Genomic DNA, 27,775 nt, shown 5'->3' on the forward strand with positions numbered 1-27,775 from the left:
TTCTTTCACTTGCAATCATAAACATTATTCTTTTTGTCTTCTTACTTACATGATCACCATAATAAGTTAAGATGAAATAGCTCTTATCTAGTCAAGGGAGGAAAGAGAAAGAAAGAAAATGGACATGTGCCCCATCTACAAAACGGTTGCCCCAAGATTGGGGGGGGGGGTTTACCCTCGCCTCTCCCCTTTCCATTTAACTAGCTCCCCACATTGGCTTGTCAGCATGGTGCGTCCACCAAATGATGGCGCTTGGTTAGGAGAGAGCTGAACAGAAATACGGAAGGGGGGAGGGCTGCCTTTCTCTTTTAATCATCAGAAATAGGGTGGGTGACCACTGGGGCGTGTGCTTGACGGTGCTCCCTGATCTCGGCCTTGGCATTGCCAACCACTGTCGATCAAATGGTGACGTGTTGCTGTTGAACCTGCCCTCTGCTGATTCTCTTTACTGTCTCTCTTCACATGGGTTGCTTTCTTACTAGGGAAAAAAAAAAAAAGTTCCACCTCTGGAATTAACGTTGAAGGAGTTTTGCTGGTTCTGAGGTTGATTTTATCCTCCCTTTTCAAGCTTGCTCTGCAAGAGAAACAGAAACAAAAGTTTTAACACCAGAAGGGAAGGATCCCCAGATGGCTGTGACCATGTTGGACTGTTTGTATTGCTTTTCAAAGATCGACTTCAAAAACACATGAAGCGAGGCACGTGCCTTCTGGTCTCAGAACACCACTACCTTTAATGAGCTCCCTTGCTCAGGCAAGCAGCACCCCGAAATGACACGGAATGGCTGAAATGCTAAGGGCGAGGGTGGCCCGCAGGGCGGCTATGTGCTATCTTGCTACCAGGGGCCCCTGGAAAGGTGTGGGAGCATTCCTGGGGGCAAGAGTGAAGGGGGAAGGCGAGCCATGGCCATGGTGGCAGGGGTGCCTGGTGGGGTGGGGTGAAGGTAAAGCTGCAAAGGCTCTGAGAAGGCATCTCTCAAGTGAAGAAGATTCTCTCCCTGAAACGCTTGTCCACTCTAGGCCGAATGCAGATGTCCCTGCCGAGGATGCTGGGGGAAGGTGGGGGGCATCCAGGTGAGCACATGCTGGATACATGTACCCACAAAGTGTAGCAGCCACGCGCAAGCATTGGCCTTGGGAAGTGGCCCTCCTCTACTGCCGCAACGGCCTCCGTATTCTGTCGAGTCACTTGCTGTTGTGGGTGGTGGCAGCAAGGACTCTGCCACGTTGCGATTCTGTGGCTACCCGGGGCGGGGTCAATCATCTCCATTCTTTGGGGTCACGCAGCAGAGAAAAGTGATGCTTTAGTTCTGAAACCACTCAGGAAGAGGAGGCTAGGTCAGGCCAGAGGTGGCCTCTAGTTCCTCTTCATGCTTTCTTCTTCCCTTCAATCTTCACCCTTCCGGCCACTTTATTTGCCAAGGTTTTTAAACAAGCTCTGAGGCACTCACTGCCTGGACTCTGTTGCTATGGGGAAACCAATACACATATTCCGTGGGAAACTGATCCATAGTACCAGCAGTAATTTGCTATTTTTTATATATTTGCTAAACAAATACTAAAACTTTATTTTACTGAATATACATACACACAGTATTCATTCAGGAAGAACAAAAGAATATAAAGGAAGAAGGAATTCCTTCCTTCCCCCTGCTGCCCAGTGTCTTGTGGACTCTTCCAGAGAAGGTGCAGTTCAAAGGAGTGGCCTTTCTCGAGGGACAGAGTACAGGGAACCCTTGAACAGCACCATCTGAGCTGCAGGCATCCACTCCTGCCCGGATTTTCTTGTAAACAGACATTAACTTAATGGTATTGATAAGTACCAGGCACTACTCTAAATGTATTTTCTCTTATGATTTTCTTAATAACATTTCTGGTCCCTCGCTGACTTTACTATGAGAATACAACATGTAATACATGCAACATATGTGTTCATTAACTGTTATCAGTAAGGTTTCCAGAAGTTTCGGGGAAGTCAAGCTTTACATGCGGAGTTTCCATTTATGGGCGCTCAGTGCCCTTAGCCCAAGTTGTTCAAGAGTCAACTGGATGGGCAGACGGGAGGTGGGTGGGCTCGGGGAGGGCAGGGAGTGGGGACAGGCGCAGAGTGCTTGGAGGATGGAGGAGGCAGGCCTGGAGTCCATCAAAGACCTTTAAAGGAGAGCGACATTTAGGACGGGTACCCCAGCACCCTTACACAGTGGATGACCAGAGGAGTGTCCGCAGGCAGACAGACCAGGGAGGAATATTTGTGTTTTCAAAGCGTACCAACCACACACACACTATGCACGTTGGGAAAAAGGTATATACGACAAATCAAGCAAGGCTGGGGGCAAGAAATAGATGAGTCATAAAAAGACACAGAAAGAGACATTGGGATGGTGACATCCAAGCTTCGGTGGAAACCTCGTGACAGGAAGGCAGGCGGGGCAGAGAAAGATGCCTGCGTGGTGGGCGGGAGGTGCTGGCCAGGGTGAGGAGGGCCAGTCTGGGAGGAGGACACACCCCTGATGAGAATGTCCAGAGTGAAGATTCAGGCTTGGGAAGAGAGGTCAAGGATTTCAAGTCAAAGAGGAAGGAGAAATGACTGTCACAAAGGGGTGAAGAGAAAGTGGAAGGACAAGTAAGAGGACACTGGGCCACGGGTGGGCAGATTATTTTAATAAGCAGAGCGATGGGTTTCTAAGAAGAGTCCGTCGTAGGGCGCCAACAGAGTGTCAGGTGTAAAGGCAGGAAGCCGGAGGAAGCACACAGAAAAGACAATAAGGGGGAGATGAGTTAGAGGGGCTGGCAGCATGCAGAGGAAGCAGGAAGGCAAAACAGGGTCTGCGGAGACTGCTCCATGGAGAGGCGTCTCGAGAACTAACACATGACGATCTCTGGTCGCTCAGGCCTCGGGTCATGTGAGCCCTGTGTTTGCTGGAAAAGCTGAAACTTAAAACTCCTGCACAAGTCAGTTTTCCAGGACCAGAGCCCCTAATTTATCCTCCAACCCTTGGGACTCGATCTGCATGAAAGTTTCTCTAACCATGTGGAAAGGAGACTCAAAAATTCCAGGCCCAGAAACCACCTCAGCGCAATGCTATGAGCATGCGTGGGTGGGCAGCAGGGCAGCTGCACACCGAGGCCATGAAAAGGCATTTGGTTTCTCAAGAGAACGATGTCTTCACCAACGATGCCATGTGGCATTGTGGGGCTGATACACACACCACTGTCGGCTTGAAGCTGCCACAGGCCTGGTGGAGATGCCGTGGCTGTGCCTCCTCCTGCAGCTCTGGGTCAAAGCCCCAAATAAGCCAGTGACCACAACATAATTAAAGCAACAATAAAAGTGTTTTTAAAGAGTTCAGGGAACCTTTTTATGAGTCTTCTTCCTGCAACCCCAACCGAATACCAAAGGATAATTTTTCAGCTGGATCATGTAACCCTAAGAATGTCAGACTCTAAGACAGACAACAGGGCGCTGGCTGGTTGAGGATTAGTGGGGCTGGTCTGACACAGGCACACTATATATATTTTTTAAGATTTATTTATTTATGCATACAAGAGCTGGGGCACAGACCAGAGATGCGGGGAGTGAGAGGATTCACCAGAGACAGAGTGGGGAGCAGAACAGGCAGACAGACCAAAATACACTGCTGAGGGGAGCAGCGGGCGAGTCAGGAGAGGTCTGCTGCACCATGTGGGTTGCTCCCTGGCTGGCCAGGGATCGAACTTGTGCTGCAGAGGCTGTGGATTGCTTCATAGTGCGGTGCTTAACCCCTTGCGCCACCAGGGAGGCCCTAACACAGGCATGCTAAAATAACACTTCTGAGCAAATCTATAACCCAGGGAAAGAACCTTACTCACAAAACACCAAGCTACATGCATTACAATGCTAGTCCTCAAGGACAGCACTGTGCCAGGCTGATTCCCTGGTGACGCCTGAAGACAGGAGGGCTGGGCTGTGTCTACCAGGACTGGTCTATAATTTAACAATATGACATCCAGGGAAAGGAGAGGTTCCAGGTTCCCTCTTCTACCCAAGGAAGGGTGGAGCTGAGCAGGGAGGAAAAGCTAAAAAAGACCAAGAGGAGGACTTGGGGAAAAAAGGAAGGAAGGAAAATCTGGGAGAGCACAGGAGGAGGCACATGGAACAGAAAGATGTGAAGCAGCAGCCAGGCTTGCTTCTCAGCCTTGGGCTTGTAGATCTGTTATAGAGCAACCCCAATATTAAACGGGTTGCCTGGCTGTGGGTCCTCACCCGCGCGCTTTAAAGGGACTTATGAATACTCCACTACAGGCACACACAAAAGGTTAATAAAAGGTTTATTTACAAGAGGAAAGGAAATAAGGAAAATGTACAACTCAGGGAGAAAATAGGGAAATAAAGTCTTTAATGCGTCCTACCCGATCCGACGACCTGGAAACCCAAAGTCACTCTCCGAGCTGGCTGGACGCTGCGAGCTGGCGGGGAGCCAAAATGGGGTCCCCCAAAGCCCACGTGTCTGCCTTTTGTATCCACCTGGCTGCTTAACCCCACCCTCAGGTCCCAGCCACCTTCCCTTTGGTGGTGATGGGATTTGGAGTTCCCAGTGTCTGTGGCTTTGACCTGGGGTGGGGGTGGAGTCCACAAAGCCTATATGGAAATAGCGTTGGGACATCATTTTCCCCCTAACAGATCATGGAAGGAGACACTTCAAAGAGACAAAGGCGTGGGTGAGAGACCCGGCGGAGGCTGACAGAGGCGGCCTTTATCTTGACTTGTGTTCTGATATTGCTCCTTTCCTTCCAGATTTGCCTGGCCCCTTCTGTCCCTTCATACAGGTTCCCACCAGAAGGTGCCTTAGACCTGTGGCAGGCTCTTGGGCCTCAGTGGCCCCGCTTTGGGCCAACCCTGTTTGGCTGGGCATTTACCCATGAGGAGATACGTAACTTTGGGTGTTTCATGGGAAAACTATTTTAACTATATTCTTTCTCTTCCCTGTATTGCACACTGATTGTATTAAAGTTCTTTTCTAGTGAAGGTTTTCCACACTAAGAGTATGTTTTGACTTGACGCTGCAGATGGCGGAACCCATTTTAGAGCAGGCAGGTTTGGGGTCCTGGGGTGCTCTTCATTATGCCCTCTAACATACTCATGTTGTCAAACTGCACTCACTTGCCACCAAAGCGTGGCAGAGGAGGTACAAAACCATCCTGCTTCTTTCAGGGACATTAACAGATAAAATGTCAAGTTGAATTTTTAAAATGATGAATTAATAGGTAAAACAGCTATTATGCCTGCACCTCCAAGCGGTCACGCCCGCTCCCACCAGGACCAAGGGCCTTTGGCTGAAGGGATCCTCAGGCCCTATAGGGTCATGTCCTTTAAGGTCCACCTCACAGGTTCTCCCGTAGTCTCCTTATTGGTTCTGTAAGTAGCTGCTGTGGGGCTGGATCTCAACACTGCATAAATTTAACACTGCATAAATTAACATAGGAAATTCCCCTGAGAATCAGGGAGAAGATTTGCAAAGTTATAAAAAATTGCTTCCTTCGTTTAAGGAACTGCTAACACTTAATCTTAATGTGGAGAAAGAAATTCCTTGCACTGGCTCATCATTCACATATTGGGGCCTGCGGCAACTGCCTTTGCAAACAGCTGGGGAAACCACCAAAGGGAGAGAACTGCAGGGAGGGAGGCCCTGCCCCCAGGTCTCTTCAGATGCCAGCCGGGAGGGAGGGAGGGAGGGAGGGAGGGAGGGAGGGAGGGAGGGAGGGAGGGAGGGAGGGAGGAAGCAAGACTGGCCACTCCTGTCAAAGGGCAAAATCCCTGGAGCCCAGGTGTGGCACTTCCATTAATGAAAATGAACTGAACCGTTTTCCTCCAATATTTTTGTGACCCGGCCATCTCTCAACTGACTTTTGAATCACAGCTTTCCTGGAGGGGCTGGTCATCACAGTGGGCTCAGCTCCTGCTGTCTCGATACAAGGGAAAGTATAGCAACCCTGGATTATTATTTTTTAATTGATTTATTTATACAAGCACTGGGTACAGTCAGAAGCGCGGGAGGATAAGAGAATTCACCAGAGCCAGAGCAGGGAACAGAACAAGCAGACTGACAAAACACACTGCGGAGGGGAGCGGCGGGCGCGGCAAGAGAGGTCTGCATGGCATGTGGGACCCTCGCTGGCAGCCAGGGATAGAACCAGCATTGCAGAGGCTGCATGCAGCTTCCCAGCCCAGCGCTCAACTGCTGTGCCACCAGGGGAGGCCCAACCCTGGATTAGTAAACAATCATGATAAAGAGAATAAAAATAGGGTTTTTTTCCTCTTTTCTTTTAAAAGATGCTACTCAGAGTGCTTGTTTCTGCTCACCCAGCACCTCAACAAGGCTGCAGAAGACCTGATAAAGTTGGGCTGGGAGCAGGAAGGTTGTACAAGGGTAAGGCTTACTTAGGGAAAACTGAAATGGGAACTTGCCCTGGGAGTTCCTAAATTTTTACTAGGGAGGAGCAGGAGTAGTGGGAAGTGGAAGAGGATGAAGCTGTGAGGAGGCACAGGGAGTGTTCAAGACAGAAAAATAATCAATAAATTCAATTTAGAAGCAGCACAAAGTGAGCTTTGCCGGTGCCCCACGAGCCACCCTGACTCCCTGAAAATCCGATTAGCTACTTATTTCGTTTGCACTATCTGCCTGTTCCCCCCAGCAAGTGCTGTTCTTTATTCTTCCTGCTTTGGAGTCAACACAAGTCAACTTTTTTAGGCCTGGGTCTTGTTTCTTTTTCTTTTAAAAGATACCACTGTGTAATATTCAAATTAAGTTACAAGTAATTAACTGTTTATACAGCTCTCTGCAACAACAGACAAAACACCAGCACGTTGCAGTTCTAACTCTTAAAGGATAAGCACTAGAAAAGAAATACCTGTTAAGAAAAATGAAGTCTATTACCATGGTGATATTTCTTCTATTAAACTCAGATTAAAACAAGACAATGTCATCAAGCAACTATAACTCTCAGAAACTAGTTTAGAAAAGGATTCCTGTGGTGGAGGAGGCCCGGGTAACAGAGTTAACGTGTGGAATTCAGTTTGCTTAGATGCGCCTGCACATTCGTAGGGCTGCCCCATGACGGATGGCAAATCTCTTGCACAAACACCCAAGTGTCACCCCAAGGATGAGCTGCCCAGTTGGGCAATGGATAAATGTCATTCGGGGAGGATGATAAAGAAGCCTCAGAACACAAGAGCATGCTTCTATAGATCCATCTAGAAAGTTAACTTCTTGATTCATTTTTCTGCTACCTGAAGCGGGGTGTCTAAGGGACCCCTGAAATAGGGGAGCAGGGTGATTGGAGCAGCAGAGCCAAGGGTGGGAGGTGACAGTTGTCAACTGGTTGGGAGTGTCCTTGTCACCCAGGCTCCATGACTCCTTCCTCCCTCCTGCCTACAGAGACCAGGTGTGACCCCTCATGCAGAAGCACCCAGTTTGCTCGGTTAAGGCTGACTGCAAAACCTCAGAGGCACATGCAGGAGGCCCCCCCAAACAGAGGTGCTGCTTGTCCTACTGCCTGTGTGTATTTTTAATTCAAGCTGCTCAGGACCACGGGTGCTGTGCCCGCCACCTCTGCTCTCAAACATGGAATTCGAACCGGTCCTGAACAAAGAGCTAGAGAACTTGTCTCTGTAGATTACCCAGCTCAGATCCTTAACATACAAAGAAGACACTGAAGTCCCGGTCACCCAGACTAGACGAGAATGTTGGCTACAGCATTCCTGTAAACCCCCTCTATCCTCTAGTGAACACAGAATGTTCCCCAAGAGTCCACCCAGCTTCTGAACCTTTCTGTCAATAGCAGCAGAGCTGGGAAAGAGCTGGGATGCTTAGAATCATTACCCCTGTAAGCATTAGATTCTGTAAGTACATTGAGAGGTTGTGGGGTGTCCCAGGGAGCAAAGGTAATGCAAATCACGAGTAAGTCATTTCTATGCTGCCCTCTCCTTCCCTTTAATAAATAAAAACCGGGCGTACTTTGGCCCACTGGTGGGCAAACACTATGGTTTTTCTTCTGCAAGGGCTCCTTCCTGTAAGGTGAGTGAAGCAAGATGCTTGAAGAGGAATCAGGTTTCAGTGTGAGAACAGGTGACTCAATCTTGGGAAGTTTACAGAAAGCTGTGCACCTCAGCAGACATGCGAAATAACACACACACAGAAGTCGATCAACTGGTGTCGTCCTGCGTTTTTAAATGCTGCATCTCATATGGCAAGGCAGTAGCCCTTGAGTCTCAGACATCATGATTAGAGCAATTTAATAACTCTTTACTCTTAGGAAGAACATGTAACTTAAGACACTGGAAGTAACAGCCTGAATGTCTCATGTCGACGCATGAGGCACTGCTGAAGAATGGCTGAAGAAAGACTGATGTAAGTGGCCGAATGAGGAAAAGGAAGGCTGAGGGATATCCGGAAATTTTTCTATCAGTAAAACCTATTAGTCTACAGAACAATGCCCCAAGGGAACCAGTGAAAGCCGCGTCTTATGAGTCATTTCAAATGGAGTGGGCTTGGCTGCTGGAATTATTCCAAAGGGAAAACTCTTCTTGGGCTACGTCGGAAACAGACAACGCGACCTAATGGGCGGTTGTCCTGTTTGGTAGTTACCATGTTTAGCGTGTCTCGGTTGTTCTTCGGATCGAACAAGGAAACAAAAGAAGCAGAATTGAAGGGTCAGGACCCTGTTACTCTCGTGATCGGGATCGCATGTCCTGTCAGGGCCTCCTCTGAGAACAGGCGCAGCTGGGGTCGGAGGCTAGAGGGCTTCATGAGGAGGAAGAGGAAAATGTGGCTCTACAGAAAAGTTTTGCTCAAGGCAAAACTGACAGAGCGCCTGCTTCTGGCCTTTCGGGTGCGGCCTTAAAATGAAGCAGGGCTGAGCTCCAGAATCCCCTGTTCGCAGCAGTAAAACCTGCTCCTCTGCTCAAGTGATCATATGTCACTTCATATTACCTTCAATTTTCCCCCTTTATTTTATGATGGTTGATCTCATTTTCCCTCATTTCCTTATTTCTGTGGATATGAATGCCCCTGCTACACACTTACTTACCTGACCCAAAATCCATACACACTAAACTTACTCCTATTTTTTTTTTTGCTTTTTATGATAAGGCATAGCTCGGTCTTGCTGTTAAATTTACTGTCATAACTTCCCTGGGTTTCGATTCTCTCAACTGTAAAACGGTGAACATAAAACCATCTCTATTTACATCTCAGGTTGTCATAAAAACAAGTAAGAGAAAGGATGTGAAATCGTCCTGAAAGTTAAAGTACTACAGAAATACAAGGCATTATTATTTCTTGGTTATGGCCCATCTCAGGGTGAAAAGGCTTTGTGGACATTCACTTTTTATCAGCTAGTGTCATTCACTTCCTAGTAGCCGAACATAAGAGTTAATGAAAGTAATCGGCACCACAAACCCTCACTAAAAAGAAGATGAAATCACACTGCAGTTTGGGTGGGTGGGGAAGGAACAACTTTTAGAACCATTACGATCAATAATAAATTGATACTTATGTTTGATCTGTTTAGTTGGCTTGCTTTAATTTCCATGCTTTAAAAAGCTCATTGGGAAACCCTGAAGCAAATTCTCAGCTGGCACAGTTTGTCAAATGGCCTATCAAGTAGCTGATTTAACCATCGGATACAGGTTATTCTGAGAGACAAAACTGTTGAAAACAACTGGCACCACAAACATTCACTAAAATTAATATTAAGTCACACTGCCACTCAGGTGGGTAGGAAGAAGGAAAAAGCAAGATGTAACCCAATGACCTCTCCTCTGTAATAATTGTGCCACTAATGCCATCCAGGACATTAGACAGGACTTGGGTACAAGCCAGGCTGGCAGAAGACAGGACTTGGGTATAAGCGCACACTTGCCCAAGGCAAGCTCTCTAAGCACCACAGGGCATATTTGATTCTGGCACAAGCCAACTCCTGCTTTATTCTACAAACTTGTACCACTGATCTCACGGGCATGGTGAAGACCATACCACTCCAACTGGCCAGGTAGGAAGAAGCCAGTGCCTCAGAGGCCCTTGCAGGTGCCACTTCAGTAATATCACAGCTTGCATCATGGACACAGGCAGGTGGGTGTGCCAGATGCCCACGCTCCACATTGGTTTTGTCACAGTCTTCTCTGCACTGACCCCCACACCACTGATGTGGCACTAACATCAAGTCAGAAGAACCCAGGCCCCAAGTGCTTCCATTCATATGACCACCAAAGGTCAGGTCTTGTTAAGAGCATCTCAGAAGCTGCTTTGGACAAATAAAATGTACTAGGTATTAGCAGCTCTGCTTCTCTGACAGGCCTTTAAAGAAAAGCACTCCTGGCTTATACTAAGAGCTGCAAAGAGACGCCACGAGCAAGAAGCAGAAAAAGCCCCAAGCATGAGGCTTTTAAAGACAACTTGGGCTTTTAATAACTCTCGATTATCTTTTCTCGGCCAGTGCTGTTGTGATTTTCCAGCCTTCCAGCCAAAACCAACCCTCCCATCAGCAATTTATAGTGTTAGAAATTTACCCTGCGTGATAACATGGCAACAGCAAGTTACAGTGCAGAAGGCACGCTGTGTGACCCCGACATTAGTGTCCGTGGGTTAGAAGGTCAAGGTTTGTCAGCAAAAAAGGTAAAGGCTTTTACAAACTTCGTCTCTCAGAATAACCTGTATTCACTGTTAACTCAGGTACATGATAGGCAATTTGGTGACTTGCAACAATTGAAAATGTTTCAGGGTTTACGGTGAGCTTTCTAAAGCACAGAAACCAGAGAAAACACACATCCTGTGAGGATTTCACTAATCTGACATGAAGGGTCTGGGGAAGCGTGAGGCTGTAATATGGAGATGCCATGGGGCTGGTTTCCCACATCCCATCTCTGACTTCCCTTTCCCTGCCCAGCTGAGTGGATTCTGTAACTGGTATAAGACTAATGGTCGATTGCTACTTTAGATTTTTGACTTTTGTTTTCTTTAAGCCAGTGTCTCAGCCAGACTCCTTTCTGCCTATGGAGCTGAGGCTGTGCGTCCCTTAACTTGGGGGGCTTCCTCTTTGCTGGCTTTGAGTACTGGCCCAGGAAGATGAGGGGATGACCCTAGAGATACAATTATTATAGAGAGGAGAAAAGGGCACTGCATAATTTTAGTAAACATTTTTTTTTCCCCTTTTGCAAGAAAATGAGCTGGACACAAGGAGAGGACTGAGTAGAATAGGAGTTGGTGACAACCAACAAGTTACTGTCATTCTTGATGAGGACGACTTGTCTGGTTTATATTTTTCACAAGCACTAGCCTAGTCAGACCTCAGCACTACCCCAGGGCGCTGGGCTTCCCATTCTCCTGGTGCCAACAGCACAGGGTACGCACCTACCTGTTTGGCCTGGTTGACACAGCGCATGTACTGTTCAGCCAGAGCAGAGCAGCTGAGGGTCTGCTGGTTGTTCTGGCGGTAACATTGGAGGATTTTGGTCTGCAGATCAGCGCAGACGGGATGAGCCTCATAGCGCCTGCAAACAGAAGCAGAACCAGAGACAAATGGTCTTCAATTGGAATGAAGATCAAGGCTAAAGAATCTACAAAACAGTAATAGGATGCAAATGTTGCAGAAGTAGGAAAAAGCTAATTTTCTTTAGTCTTTAAAGAAAGATCAAAATTGCTCCCACAGTAAAAATGCATACAAGGTAAATGCTTTCTGAGAAATGACTTCTGCTAATGGACCCCACTACAAACCTCTCTTGGCACGCAAGACCTGGCTCTTGTGAATGGTGCCAACCCTCCTCAGCCGGCCAGTCAGATCAGACACCCAGGAACCCCGACTTCCCTCTCTCCCATTCTCATGGCCACAAAGTCTGAGGTCCTGCTGTTTGGGCCTCCTGCTCCATGATGGCTACTTTTTCAGAATTCTTAATCATTTTGCATTATGGATCTAAACAATGACCTCCAAACTAGTCTCCTTTTGTCTTGACATATGTTTTATATTCCTGTTTTCCAGAAGAATATTCTTCTAGAAGGTTCTTTCAAATGCATAAATCTGTGGTATCTGGTCCTACTGCTTTTTAAATTAAATACAAGGTGAGCAGCAGTTGCTTCTTGATCAGGTTCCTGCCCACCCTGCAACTGCTAAAACCCGACCAAACTACACCCAGGGTTTGGTTCCTCATGCCCATCACTCATTCTGCTCAATTTAGGGAATGTCCTCGACCCAAATTCTCACCCATTCCAAGGTATCTAGAAAGTACCTACTCATCTTTCAATCTCGAGCTATGGAGTGATATTTAATCTACTCTATATAGCTCACACTGCTTTCTTATCTGTGGTAGAGCCTGTCATTTCCTCGATGGTGACCTCAATGATCCTGCACTAACTTCCTTCACCACTTATTCCATTTTCTACTTAGTGTTGACAACAATATTGTCTAGCGCAAGTCAACAACCACCGTTTACTAGACTGCAAATCCCGAGAAAGACCGTCCTGTACTCCTGGTGACCCAGCTAGTGATCTCTCTCTCACAGAAGTCATTCAATAAATTGTCGAGAATACAAATGGGTAGAGAGGGATAAAAAATTTTTAATTCCCTGGGCTAAAATTTCACTAAATTATACTTACAAATCTCTGATTTTAGTTAGAACGCTTTCAGTGAGTCTGTAGTACCAAATATAAATGCTTCCCAAAAGCTTATAATATACACTTGAAAAATGATAATAGCAAATAAGCCAAATGAATTATACAAACAGAAATGAAATATTTTTAAGATGCTAGAGGAACTTGGATTATAAGGATGATATACACTGAGAAAATACACAATATTATCACTTTTAATCTAGGAATTCATATTTTTTCAAATTAGTTTTATGTAATCCAAATGGCTTGCAGTTTTTCATGTCAGTTTTTTTTTATACTTAAATTTGTTATTTCCAAAGCAATCTGAAAGTAGCATTACTTTAAATTTGATGGGTTCTAAAAAAAAAAACAAAACCCTAGAGAACACAGGAGGAATATTTCTCATCAATAAGGAAACCCCTGGGTGACGATTTGTCTCCTCATTACTTTCATCCAACACACTAAGTTAATATATACTTCACTAAAATAGAAAGCTGAAATGCAAACCACGTTTCTGGTCCTGAGGGAATTCACTTCTTACTACCCTCTAAAGAAAGCAGACATACAGAGGGAGATCATCCTACAAATTTTACATCACATCGTTTTACTTTTTCATTCATTACCTTACTCCTCTGCCAAATACCCGAGAACAGAATTTAAGTCCAATCCCAAGAGTTTCAATTCCCTTTCCGAGCACAAAGTTCGGACGTCTGTGAATTTTCCTGCACACAATTTCCCTAATCCCCTTCCATGAACATCAGCATCTAAAAGGAGTCGTCTGGGCTTCCAGAGTAGGAGTCCGGACTCTCTCTACTGCTTGACAGATCACAGCTCCATGCACATCTGGGTAAACGGGACAACATGACTGAGCCTTAGGTCGGCTGAACCAGGCAAATGCATGATGAGAGCCCAGAGCCAGCACAGGCAAGTGGGGTTGCATCCTGTGCGTGGATCATCCTACTCTGACACACAATGTCTTTGATTAAAAGGCAGGAGGAAGGAAGATGCAGAGAGAAGACTAGAACCACCCTTGTCAGATATGTTGCCTTCCCTGTTAACATGCAAGACAAGACATAAAGCAGGAGCTTCCCCATACTGCTCATCACATGGAAGACTCCATGTGTTTCTGTTCACAAAGGGTCACTCCTTAGACACAGTGGGCGCCTGAGGAAGGGCTAACTTATAAGCACTTACCGGGAGTTGAGTTACATTATGTTAGTAATGTAAGTTAAAGTCTATGAGTTATTTATGATTTGAAATGTGTCAAAATATACTTTTATTACCACAAATCGATAGGACTCACTTGCAGGGCCCTTGATTTCCTGTCTGGTGGTCTGTTCTCTACTTGTGTGTGTCTGTGTGTGTACATGGCCCCCAAGACAGCTTCTGAGATTCTTTTTGTACGCATTTCAACCTATATAGATTAGATGGTAGGAAGGGTGATCGAGGCTTAGAAATCAACATAATGGTCCCTGCACTCAGAGTGGACTCGGACACATTTTTCTTGGATTAATCTGTAAGGGCAAAGCTCGGCCGTGGTATTGATCTGCAAGGCTTGTTATGTTGCCCTAATGCACTGTTTTCACTTTGGGAAAATGCTAAATGAGATTACCGTCTAACATTAGAAGCCCATAAAACACAAGCCGTGGCACCTCCCATTCAGGAAAAGGGTTTCAGGCATTTCCAATATGCATTATGGTAAACCTTCCAACAATCATTGAGTTAGCAATTGATTTTTATTGACTGCTTTCATGCTTGCTGATGGAAAAGGCCACGGATAGGCAAAAAATAACAAAAGGCAGAATGTTAAGATATTTAAGAGTGAAAATTAAATCTTAGCTGCACGATTGCAGCTCTTTGTATGGAGAGAAGATTAAAACAAAAAGAAATGGTGAATGACAAATGTTCAAGAGAAAGATGAAATTCAAATTTGGAGAACTTAAAGAAGTGAGATAGAGAGAGAGAGAGAATATTAATCCAAAAACATACTTAGCAAAAAGGAGCTGGTAGAAAAAACTTGACACTTAACAATGTGTATTGATCAAAAACAATTAAGAAAAAAAATCCAGTTTAGTCATCACTTGAAATTATTGGGGACTCTTGATAGATCCCCAAATGTATACCTGTCTCTCTCCACTTTTTATTTCCTTCTTGCACATTTGTACTCTGCTTCCTTCCTCTCTGCCCTTCCTGCCACCACCCCACAGGAGCACTGAAGGTCAAGGACATAGACAACACTCAGCAGCATAACTGGAGACTAAAAGATCTAAGCAGAGAACAAAATCAAAAGAAGCACCCCAGGTAGGTAGGTATTCTGTAGCTGGTAAAACAATATTTGCTAATGTTCACTGCTTCAATTAACTTGAAAGGCAGCTTTGAAAAGATATCCATGTACGTTTCTCATGATACTGACAGGCTCATTGTAGAAACTTTGGAGGAAAAAATAGAGAAGAATAAAGATACACATTTAGGTTGTTTCAAAATTTTCAGTGCTTAAAACAACATGGTGATAGACAAATGATTACTTTTGTTGCTAAGGATTTCCTTGGGAGAGGGTAGTCTTAGTTGAATTAATTGGTCAAAAAAGAAATAAAAACACGCTGGTGAAAGTGAAGCTGAGATAATAGTGTTTAGTACTCTCCTCTTAAACTCTCCAATACACTTAACACCCAGCTATCTGTCTCAGAGCTTTCTGCTGATTTCGCTGCTGCCTCTCCTACTTTTATGTCTTAGAAAGTTCTTTGATGTGGTGTGGGTCTGAGCTTTCTATTTTGAGCAAACCACTTACCCATCATGTTTTTCGTTCTGCTAATATAAATGGCAGGGATAATAAGGTAACCTTGGAGAAGGAAAAAACAGGGAGCTAGCTTTCCTCACACCACTCCCCACTACGAAGTCATGTGGTGATAATCAGTGGGCAGAGTAATTCCTAAAACTCCTGGGAACACATGCAAAAAGCATTCATTTTGAGAGCAAGTGTACAAAAACAAGGATCTTTTCCCTGTATTTAGACCAGTAGGATGGAGGGTGGGGGGAGAGAGAAGGAGGGCAGGAGAGGGAATAGCTGGATGAATAGATAGAGAATGACTATTGCTGAAAGGACAATTGTTATCAGGCACCCTTCACTTCCCCCCACGTCTCTCATGGAGCCTGGTGGCCCTGCAGTGCTATCTACATTAAAACCAGACACACATACAGCCTAGGGGTCAAATCTTTAGGTCTAAGTCTTATGCACAAAGCAAAAGCTCCAATCTTCCTCTATACTCAATGCTTCATTAGACCTTAAGCCCAGGGGTCAGGATTTCTGCTTTTCTTTTATAACATAAAACTAAAGCTACCAGACATGCACACTGCCATATTCCAAAATATGCAATAATTCAATTCTCTCATTTACAATAATGGTATCATAAAATGCAATATAAAGTGAGAAAATATCTCAAAGACATTCATTATCTTTTATTAACTTTTTTTATTTTTAATTTCACATTAAATTACAATAGCCTAATATTAGTTTTCAGAACAAAATGTAAACAGCCTCCTTTTAACAATGCAAGATATGAAAAACAAGTCAATTTCAAGCTTTTCTGACATTCTTAATGGCTGCTAACCACCTTTATTAATGATGCTTTTATTTGAGCTGTAATCAAATTGCCACAATTACACTTCAGAAGAGGCCAAATAGCTTAAAAGTTACCTGCTTTTTTTGGTTTCAATTTGCTTTCATATACACTTTGCTATAAACCTTAAAAGGTAAAATGAAATAAGAACAGAAGATTTTCTTTTACATTTACTGACTAAAATGATGGATATCCACTGCTGTGCGGTCTATCATCTCAACACAAAAAATGCCAGGAGGCCTCAACGCCATGAGAGAAGGGAATGGCGACCCTGGTTCCTCACGGCCCAGCATCCGGCTCAATGACCCAATAGAACTGATCGCAGACTGTCATATAAGGTACTGTTCGACCAACAGATTCAAAGTGGGAAGGAAAGCTCAGCTTTGGCTATAGATGCAACAAAGTAATATACAGACTTCTAGCCTATAAACCCAAGACTTGAATGAGCAGCCTCTATTTGAAAATATTTAAATATTTTCATTTTTCTGGGTTAATTTGGGAAAAAGACATCAGGATCACAACAGAATAATCTGGATCCAAAGGAGGGGGGGGGGATCTGTAAGGAGGGAAGAAAAAGCATTGCCAGTCTTCCCCCAGATTTTGGGGTCCTGAGTAAAAGTCTTCAAATCAGGAAAATCTCAAGGTGAGGACCTCTGGCCACCCATGCCAGATAAACGATACAGTACCCTGCACACCCAGGACTCTGCTCTGGAAGCTATGTGCCTCCTACACTGAACCCCAGGAGCAGTCACATCACTAAAGCGAAGGAATACCTTCCCAATTTTGCAAGACATTTCCTTCCTTATTTCAGTAATATTGGGTACTTGGGAATGATGGTGGCAATTAGGGCAAACCCAGTAGCAAAGTGGGAAATTAGGGACTTGTGAACAACACCCAGGCTGGGGGGGCTTGGCTGGCTCTGTCTTCTCGTGGTGTTGGGAGGACACAGCGAGTAACACACCAAGTAACACACTGACACTCCGGGACTCCCCGTGGCTGGCTTCGCAGACTACTCTGCACAGAGGGGCCTTGGGGCATCTTGCCACTTCACCATCCCCATGCGGGATCCTGCTATAATGGGATCCTGCTCTATGGGTCTCACAGTTTAGCGGCAGAAAGCTTGGAGAGGTCCTGGTCCCTATCGAGGGTGGACTTAGAAAAGAGGGCCATCTTCTGCGGCATCCCCAAAGAACAAGGCCCCCAACTGTCCTGTAAGTCACTTCTTAAAACCTAATGAACTAGAGAGGCTAAATTAGTCAAAAAATTTTCCCCAGAATGGCCTCCCCTGGTGGCGCAGGTGGTTGAGCATAGCTCTATGAAGCAGTCCACAGCCTCTGCAGTGAGGGTTCAAGCCTGGCTGGCTGGCGAGATACCCACATGGCGTGGCAGACCTCTCCTGTGTAGCCCGCTGCCCCCCTTAGCAGTGTATTTCAGTCAGTCTGCCTGTTCTGCTCCCCACTCTGTCTCTGGTGAAACCTCTCACCTTCCTGCACATCTGGACTGTACCATGGTTCTTGTATGCATGAATAAATCAATCTTTAAAAAAAAGAATGACACCTTTAAAATAATTTTTTTCCCCCAGAAAATTTCTCCAAGCAATAATGTCTTTGAGAAGAAATATTTACTCAGTTGAAAAGATCTGTGAAGCTGGGCATCTGGTGTAAGGCAGGAAAAAAAGTCAGTTGGCTAATTTTCATTTTCTACCGTATCATACTATCCTCGACATATGTGGGCCATGGGCAGCAAAGCCCTCCCTCTAAAAAGGGAGATAAAATAAGTCTTCTGCACAGAAAAGATATTCAGAACAAGAGACAAGTAGTAGATAGAGTTTAGGAACACAGAGCATAATTGACGTCAGCATCAAATCAACCTGGCATGACCCCAAACCAACTTCCAGCTACCCTTACTTCAGGAAAACCAAGGGCCTCGAGATGCCATTTTCTCAAGTTCATCAGACAACAAGCTAACACACTGCACTTTAGTCTGGGTGAGTCTTCATTTAGAGGCACAAACCATTTCTCCCTCCCTGTTTTTCTTAACGATGCTTGGAATATTGATATTGCTTAATGAATGTCAAATAATATGCTGTGGTAAAACAGGCATAAGTGGATTAACAAAGGAGCTCTATGCTTTAACAGTGCCCAAGAGACCAGCAGCATTTTATACAAAGCTTCCTAGGTGGACCATCACCTCTGCCATGCAGAGAATAGGAACAAAATAAAACCACAATTCACAGAAGCAGTCCCTGGTAGAAGAGCTGAAATATCTGGAGAAATATTCCTTTGGCTCCTTCAAAAGATCTACAAGCCATGGAATAAAGAGATGTCCAGGGCCACATGTTGAATGTGAATCTCCAAAAAACACATCAATTTATGAATGGGACCCAGTGATCTTAAATACAACAACTTATTTTTATTTGAAATATCTCAGTAAGACTTCAAGACCAAAATAAGGGTCATCACCATTGTTATTCTTATACCTACACAATGCACCAACCTTATATTTCTTTCACTTTCAATAATTAATATATTAAACGTACCCAGACACAAAGTTATTTCATGCCCTAAGCTTTATAAATTATTTCTATTTCCCCTATCATATAACTCTGGAATACTCACGAACACTGGTCTAAGGATGGGTAATAAAGTTTGGTTCATTTATTCTATCAACCAGTTATTCCAAGAACAAATATGAAGCTACAGAAATGATTATGTAGTCATTATGTGCTCTCTACCACGACAGGTGCTGAAGAAGGTGTGATCCTTGCCTTCTGTTAGGTCACAGTCTGCTGGGCGGAGACAGATGTGCACACAGGTCTTATAATAAGATCAGGAGGTATTCCAGTTGTAAACACAGCTAAACAGAGATCTAGTTTGAAGCATGACGAAACTTGAATATACAATGTTCCAGACACGAGGCCATTTACCTGGCCTCAGGATTCTTGTTTAAGTAACTTTCAAGGGTCATAATCCCTAAGAGCTTTGAGCAAATTGAATGAAACTTCACACATAACCTCCCAGAGATAATCCTCCCACCCCTGAAGAAAAATTTTATAGGCCTGATTACATCAAATCTAACTATCCTAATAGCACAGAATCATGGAATCTTCCAGTTATGTAGTATGGTACCAGCAGTCTGTGCAGGAATATGAAAGAGCACACACACTCATCTCAAGCTATTTTTAGTTGCTTATAATTTTTCAAAATGAATTACTCTCTGGGATAAATTTTCTATGCCCCTCTTGAGCTGAGGAATGACTATGGGGTGACTTGGGTGGCAAGAAGTTTGGTGAAATTCCATTTGAGTCACCCAAGCATAAAAATACATACCCATCCCCCTCCCTCTCCCCTGCTGTGATCAAATTTGAGAATGCTTTTAATACTAAGATAAGTCAAGAACAGCTTAATTTAAAAAGTTTCAAAACTGTCACACAGCTCAGTGAGGACTGTGACACATACTGCAAAAGTAGGTTAAGACCAAATTTGAAGTCTGTAGTGAGAGAGCGGGTTACATTACTGTAGGTGATACTCTTTTCCCCACTACATTTTGAAAGCAAGATCCAAATAGAAGATACACCCAGGAAGGAATGTGTCTGGCTTCCTTAAGTGAAAGAATTGCAAATGTATTTATTCTAGTGACAAGGGGGAAAATCCATACCAATTTGCCCTTCAAGTGTCAGGGTGCTAAAAATGAATGGGAAGAGGGGGTGACATGACGCCTTTTGTCTGTTTTCTATCCCTTTGATGCCCAGTCGGGGGGAGTGTGTAGAAGTCCTCACTGGAAGAGGGAAACCCCACAAGGGTGCGACAGGCTGTGCCAGCGAGCCTCCGGGGATGCACGGCCGCCAGGGAGAAAAATGCGACATGAACCTCACACCGCGACCTCTGAGCACACATTCTGAGGAGGCGGTGAAGGTTGTATTGAAAGAACAGAAGGAAGACAAACACACCCTTGGAAAGGTCATGGTCACATAAGGCAACAGAGGTGTCAAGGAAACAGCACAGCAGGAGGTCTTCAAGCTTGAGGGGGAGTGATGATGTTGAGCTGGGCATGGTCCATAGGGAGTCCATGGGGTGGGGGATGGGATTTGAAAAGCCCCCCAAATGTAGGGTAGGACGGTGAGTAAGAGGCAGAGAGGGCACTTGAGCGGGTCCTTGTGACTTGCAGAGGTGAGGCAGGGCTGAGGAGGGAGGGGCTGCCCAGAGACTGTTCCAATAGCAGATGACATGCTTAAATTCCTTTCCAAATAAGAGCCAAGTTATATAGGTGCCAGCTCAGAAAGGCTGGTCTGATGGGTATAAACTGGAGGCTGCAAGTAGGGGCCAGTGGGACTCTGCCCAATGAGAAAATGCCAGGATGGAGGCTCCGGAAAGCAAGGAAGGGAGGGGTGTGTCTACCGACAGGACATAGAGGTAAAGCAGGAGAGAGACTGGGTGATGCATACATGGCCGAAGCCTGGGATTTAAAGAATGAAAATGCCCCAGGAACGTCAGGAACCTCAAGTGTAAATGACCCCAGGGGCTGGAGTATGGAGCTAGGGCTCAGGACTGGAGGCAGACTGAAAGAGAGGGGAACACCTGGAGAGGTTTGTGCAGGAGAAGGTAGAGACAGAGGCGGGAAGGGCAGCTGAGTGTGGGAGATCTGGGGGGAAGTGATGGTGAAGGAAACGGAACAGCCAGAGAACCGAGTGCAGAGAGAAGGCCCAGCGCATGCAGCATCACAAGCCTGGGGAAACCAGAGTTTCGTGAAAGAGAACATCAGAGAAAAAAGACCTGACAAAAGGCCACGACATTGGATCCCTAGCCATTTGGAGAAACAATTTCACTATCTTCCTTAAGGCAGGGGCCAGAAGGCAGGAGATGGGTAAATAAGAGAATTGACAGAGAAGGAAGACATGGAGGCAGGGAGATTAGGTCAATTCAATACCCGCCCTTTTTTTAAAGATTTATTTATTTATACAAGAACCGGGGTACAAGCCAGATGTGCGGGAGGGTGAGGGGATTCACCAGAGACAGAGCAGGGAGCTGAACAGGCAGACTGACGAAATACACTGCTGAGGGGAGCAGCGGGCGAGACAGGAGAGGTCTGCAGCGCCATGTGGGTATCTCCCCGGCCGGCCAGGATCGAACCAGCGCTGCAGAGGCTGCGGACAGCTTCACAGTGCTGCGCTCAACCCATTGCACCACCCTTTTTGAGTGCCTATAATATCTAGACACCGTGTGTGTGCGTGTGTGTGTGTGTGTGAGAGAGAGAGAATGTGATAACAAAATAGATGCTTTAATGGGGGTACATGTGCCCATGGGGGAAATATGAAAGGGAAGGGTTACACTTGATTGGAGATGACTGGAAAGGGTCTTAGATAAGGGGGAAGATTTAAGTAGGGTGGTCAGAAATGGGAAAGGCTTATGTAAGACATAGATGGAAAGGCACTCCAGACAAAAAAGTGAAAGAAGTGAAGACAGTTAAAGAAAAGAGAGGAAAAGCTTGCAGAAGAGCCGCTGACATCACTAGTGGACTTCCTTTTTTAAGATTCATGTGGATATTTGCACACAGGTCAGAACGCCAAAGCGCCATCGGCCAGGACATGTTCTACACGCAGAGGAAGGAACTCCCGAGGAGTTGGCTGATGAGTAAAGGTGAGTCAGAAGTTGGGTAAACAGGGAAGGTGTTGTCCCCCTAGAATTTCCTCCACCAATATCCCCGTGCACAATCACCACAGTCCCCTGTGCTCCTTCTCCCTCCCTCCTCCCCTGCAGGATGTCTCTGGTTTATCACTGTCTGCTTTTGTTTTGTTTTGTTGTTTTGTATTATTATTATTTTCTCCTGATGTCTTATTTGGTTCCCCTATATTCCTCTTATAAGTGAAACCATCCGATATTTTTCTTTTTCCTTCTGACTTATTTCACTGAGCATAATTCCTTCTAGCTCCATCCATGCTGCTTTTAAAGAAAACCAAGGGCAGGAATGAGAGCATGGCCCGTGCAACCAACGTGGTTAAGGAGAAGCAAAGGAAATTTCTTGTTAAAACACAAGTCTACAGTGAGGAATGTGAAAAATGAGGCTGTGTGTGTGTGTGTGTGTGTGTGCAGGGGAGTGGAAGGAAATAGATCGTTTGGGGAGGGACCTCAACAGCTAGGTGAGACATCATTGGACAGTAATGGGCTCCTGATGAGTAAGCCCCCTTCTGACACAGGGAGCCAGGCTGAGAAGAGGGATCTGCCCCTATGTGTGTCAATAGCAGCCGAGGGTGGAGAAGCAGACGGCAAACCTGGCGAGGGGCCGAGGCGCCAGGCAATGAAGTGGTGCCCCAGGAGGCTGAGGGGTTCCATCACAGGAGCTGCTCAACCTTGGCAAGGATTGGCCACAACAGCCTCATAATATGTCCACCATGACAGCCAATCATTTTATATGACAAGTGAATATATTTAAGGCAGGAATATCTTTACGCGTTTACTTAGGCCTTGTCCTCACACACTGCGTCCAGCCCTTTCAGGTTAAGGCCCCTCCTTCTTGCCCTCAGAATAGACAGATGGAAATCAACAGATGATTAATGGCTATTGGAAAATGGAGAAAGCCTGGCACAAAATATATTTGAAAACATATTTATAGATGTTGTTGAACTATAATTTTTGACTTTACTTATTCTGCGAAAACTCATGACTGACTTGAGTTCAATCTAAAACCAGGCAACCTGTCTAAGGTGAGTGTGTCTGGAAAAAAAAAAAAAAAATCACTCAATTGGTAACATAGCTGTGTCCAAGGAGGGGACCCGGATAGGTGAACAAAGAGGAAGATTTACTTTTGCATGTGATCTTTAAATTTTCTATCACAGGCATAGGTTGCTTATCAAAAAATAATTTATTTTAAAAATTGCAGTGTCATATATGTATATGTAAATAGCACACACTGGAAATTGCCATCAGGAAGTTTGCTTTTCCCCCAGATGCTGAGGCATCTAATTCCTAATAGTAATGTCATTTCTATGGGTTCTGTGGCACTAAATAGAAGACTGACTGAAAACTGAAGACAGCATTGAGACATCAGACATGAAATCCCACATGCAACTCTACAAAAAAGACAAAACTGTAAATTGGGAGATAATTCAAAATACCTTCAACATGTCAGCCTTCAGCACAAGCCCTTTTGATTTAATGTCTCAGCAACAGCATGAGAGAAGGCAAAGAAACTGCCCAATTATTTAAGTCACAGGGCAAGCGGTTGGGAGTAAAATGTAACGTGAGTGTTGAGAAATCTGGAGCGTTCTCCGTTCACGGAATTCTAGTCTATGGAGAGGTGGGGCCCTCCTCGGTCATTTTTCATTGATCTTCCTGACTTTCCTCCCTCTCTTAATTTGAATTCCCGAAGCTCAGATCTGTGCCTCTGTTGTTCTAAGGGTCCTGGTGGAGTTAATTCTTGCCTCTTTGGGGGTTTCTCCTATTGCTTTCGTGTGTGACTGAATGGGTTTTCTAGATGGTTCCCCTCACTTAGTGAGCTGTGTAGTCTTCAGTTCCTTGGGGCTTCAATTCTTATCAAATACTCAGAGAATAATCTTACCCACCTGAAGCCAAGCACTAGCATTGACGGTCCTCACATTTTTCCTAAGTCTAAGACATACTCCAAGCATTAACTAGACGTGCAACTTATTTGATTTCCATTTTCTTATCCAAACTATATTTTCCTTTCATTTTTCACAACAGCAACACCTTACCCTATCCACAGGCATTACCAGTTAGTTCTTTGGGTTTGATTTAATATTTTGTTTCAAGAGGTCACTGAGATTGTTAGTTCCTCCTTTGAAAAGTCTTTCACTTTTAATTCTACCTGAGGCCCCTGGTCATGACCTCGGCGCTCTTCCTTTTGCCTTTCCAGCTCCCAGAACTCATTTTATTTCCACAATGTTTCTTCTATGCCACCACTACTGGTGGTGGACGGAGGAAGAACTCACTGCAAATTCTACTCATACACTAGTTACCTATTCCAGCCTCAAAGTGAAGGTCAGATGGTGACACCTGCAAGGTTGTTTTCAAACACAATCTAAAAGGAACCAGCACAACAGCGAAAGAGCACCACGGCACATTCCCAGGTTCTGCTTCCCAAATCATGTTATAAAATTATTTGCACTTGTGAGGAAGGGCGCTATCTACAACAGCAATAAGTTACCATAGGAACTAATTTCATTTCAAAGGGTTAACAGAGAGGTTTTTAAAAAAGTGCTCAAAAAAATATCCATATTAACCTCTTAATTCCCCCCAAATCCCAGGGAATGAGAAGTCAGTCTCTTTGGATTTGGAAAACAGGTATGTTCAGTTGGCAGGGAAAAGAAGAATTTAGAAGGTAAGCTGCAGGCCTCCCTGGGGTGCAAGGGATTAAGTCTCAGCACTATGGCAGCCACCACAGCACGAGTTCAATCCCTGGCCAGGGAGCTGACCCACATGGTGCAGCAGACCTCTCGTGTATCGCCCGCTGCTCCCCTCAGCAGTGTATTTCGGTCGGTCTGCCTGTTCGGTTCCCCACTGTCTCTAGTGAATCCTCTCACCCCCTGCACTTCTGGCCTGTATCCCAGTTCTTGTATGCATAAATAATCTTTCTTTTTTTTTTTTTTTAAAAAAGGAAGGTAAGCTGCTAACCATTGCCTGTTTTTTTTTTATCTCTAGCATTAAGCCCAACTAATGCGTAATACTATTTACCAAACTTTGGAAGACAAGTACACTATAAATTCAAGTAGCTAATATTTCTCTGCTTGATACCCCATAAGAATTAGAAGAGAATACACCTCTGAAGCATTTTATAGCTAATGAACATGGGAAAATTTATATGGGACATGTAATCACACGGACCCACATGTGCATCTGTGGAACATCCACACAATGACCCTGTAACTTAAACATTCTAACATGTTCCATATTTCAGTTCTAATTAACTAAAGTATTTAGTACTAATGCCATACAAAGGCATTAAATTCCAGCACATCATATAATCTTAAACCCCGTCTGTTACACAAATGGATTTAAGCATTTTTCAGAGGACAAGCAAGATTCAGCAAATTAGCTTAACATTTTGAGGCCACTGCTGAGACAGAAATTAACAAGGCCAACCATGAAATATGGAAAGCAACAACCCACTACACAAATTCTCCAAATGACTGGGAGGGGCCTCATACACAGTATTTCAGGTGGAATCTCAAAGGTTCCCATAATAAAGGCAGAAGGATGAATTCTGCAGGACCAAACAACACATTTCTCAGTTCGGGTCCTGGACTGAATTCCCCATGCTGAGCTCCATGAATTTGACATCTACCTCAGGGTTCCAGTCTAACAGTATTAATCTAAGCCCTTCTACAGCCCATATACCAATGTCTGCCCCACCTATGCCCCTTAATATAGCTTTCCTGTTGAGTGTTTCTGGGGGAAAAAAGAAAATCATAAAGCTAGGGAAACTCTAATCACTGTACATTCATAAGTGCACACTAAATCCCTCCTGCCACATCTTCACATTTCTATAGTAAATCTGTTCCTGCCCTATTGATCATTATTATTACATGCCATCTCCTACTTCCTCAAAAAATCCCACCCCTTCCTTCTGCTTTCATTTTGGGACTTTTTTTTTCACTTTTCACTGAGAAAAACAGATGCCAACAACTAACTACACCCTCATCTTTCCATCATAAAATCTGGACCCATATATTCTTCCTCTGGAGGAAAACTGTGTCGCCTATAAAAAGAGGAGCAGCTTGCCAGTCCCTGCCTTCCTTCCCCCTGCTTTCTAGTGGGGTATGTTCTCCTTGCACTTCAGTCTCTTTCTCTTCTGGGTCATTTCCAGCAGCTCTCAAACACTCTCTAGAATATGCCACCCAAGAGAACTTTCCAGAAGCATGGAAATGTTCTGTCTACACAGTTCAACTCAGATGTCTCATGTTGCTACTAAGAACCTAGACTGATGTCACTGAGGGAATGTCCTTTCAATTTCACTTAATTTTAGTAAATTTCAATGGTCCCATGTGGCTAGTGGTTACCAGAACACTGGGAGCACAGCTCCAGCCAACAGCAGCCTTACAACAGACATCTCCACTTCCCTACCTCCCATCAGTTTCTTCTACCACACCGAAGTGGCTTTCCCTCAACACTTCCATGAAACAGCTCTCCTGATTAAGTCTGACACCTCCAAGGAGCAAAACCCAGTGATTTTTAGGAGACATCTTATTAAACCAATCAGCACAGACTTGTTAGGGTAAAGCACTCCTCTTTCCTGAAAGGAGTTTCTGGGCTTGTGTGCAACTGTGCTCCCTGCTTTCCTTCCTGCTCTGTGTCTCCTCTTCTCATTGAAGTCTACAGGCGGGAATCCTCAGGGCCATGTCCTAGAGGTGTCTCTGCTCTCCTCTCTATATGCCCTCATCACCATTATCTCAACCATTCTCATGGTATTAATGTCACTTATGTGCAGACAGCTATCATCATTCTGTATCACTTGTCCAGCCTAATAGGTGATTGCCTACTGCTATTCACACAGAAGGTTTTACAAGACCTACATATTTAAAATTGAAGTCTGAATACCCTCCTCTATATCCCATTTTTTTTCTTTCTCTCTTCTCCATTCTTTCTTCCCTGTCTCAGTCAATGGACCCTCCAACATTGAGTTGCCCTTGACATCACTCCATCTCTCATTCCCAATACCCAAACTGTCACCACGTCTTGTCAACGACATTTCTAAATAGACCCCTCTCCATACTCATGATCCTTCCTTGTCCACGTCACTTTAACCGCTGCCTAGAATATTTAAAAATTCTCCTAAGTAGTTTCCTGCTTTCTACTCTGAGTCCCCAACCTCATTTCTACTGAAATTCATGATCAACACAAGAAGCAGAGTGCCCCCTTTCAGCTGCAGATCTGATCTTAAACCTTCCTAGTGTACAGGTCTAACCTTTCAAAGACCTTCTAGTGCTCTTCAGAGAAAACTCAAAATACTAATTATAGCCTAGTGGGTCCTACATGATGTAGTCCTTGCCTCCAACTCCAGCCTCCTCTCTTTCCACTATGCTTCCCGTGGGCTTCCTTTCAGAATCCCCCTGCTTCCTCAGCATCTTCACACATGCTGGTCTTCTGCTTCAACACCCTCCCTTATGCTTCTCCTAATACCTACCATCTTACCCTTCAGACCTCAGCCTAAAGACAGGTTGTGTCTGATACCTCCCGGCCAATTCCCATGTTTCATGTTCTCATAGCACTCTGCACAACTGCATTGGGGTGACTGGTCATGTCTCCCCTTAGACTGTAAGCTCCAACAGGGCAAGACCCATGCTCACTTAGTCTCTGAGTGTTTGGCGCAAGCCCCCAAACGCCACAGGCAGCTCGGCTCAGGCCTCTGCACTGCTCATTGCTGCTATGTGAACCAGTGCATATGTGTGTGTGTACGCACGCGTGTGTGCATGTACATGTGTTGTGAACCAGTGCCTGCATGCATGTGTTAGGGGTAGGGTGGGGCAGAAAGCCTATGAGTAGAGCAGTCAACTGAAGCTGGGGAGGCAAATGTTCCTCACATCCAAAC

The 27,775-nt window shown here is 44.9% G+C and overlaps 1 protein-coding gene across 1 annotated transcript in view; it reads right to left on the reverse strand.

Moving 5' to 3' along the window:
- Positions 1–9,366: 9,366 nt before the first annotated feature.
- CHCHD3 (coiled-coil-helix-coiled-coil-helix domain containing 3) overlaps positions 9,367–27,775 on the reverse strand; it is a gene marked incomplete at both ends in the record, with an annotated part of 242,836 nt that continues 224,427 nt past the window's right edge. Inside the window, 2 exons of the mRNA XM_084230646.1 lie at positions 9,367–9,387; positions 11,389–11,524. Of these exons, the coding sequence (XP_084086772.1) occupies positions 9,367–9,387; positions 11,389–11,524 (157 nt within the window). The remainder of the gene's footprint in view (positions 9,388–11,388; positions 11,525–27,775) is intronic.

Source organism: Talpa europaea (assembly GCF_964194135.1).
Source record: "Talpa europaea genome assembly, chromosome: 3".
NCBI lineage: Eukaryota > Metazoa > Chordata > Mammalia > Eulipotyphla > Talpidae > Talpa > Talpa europaea.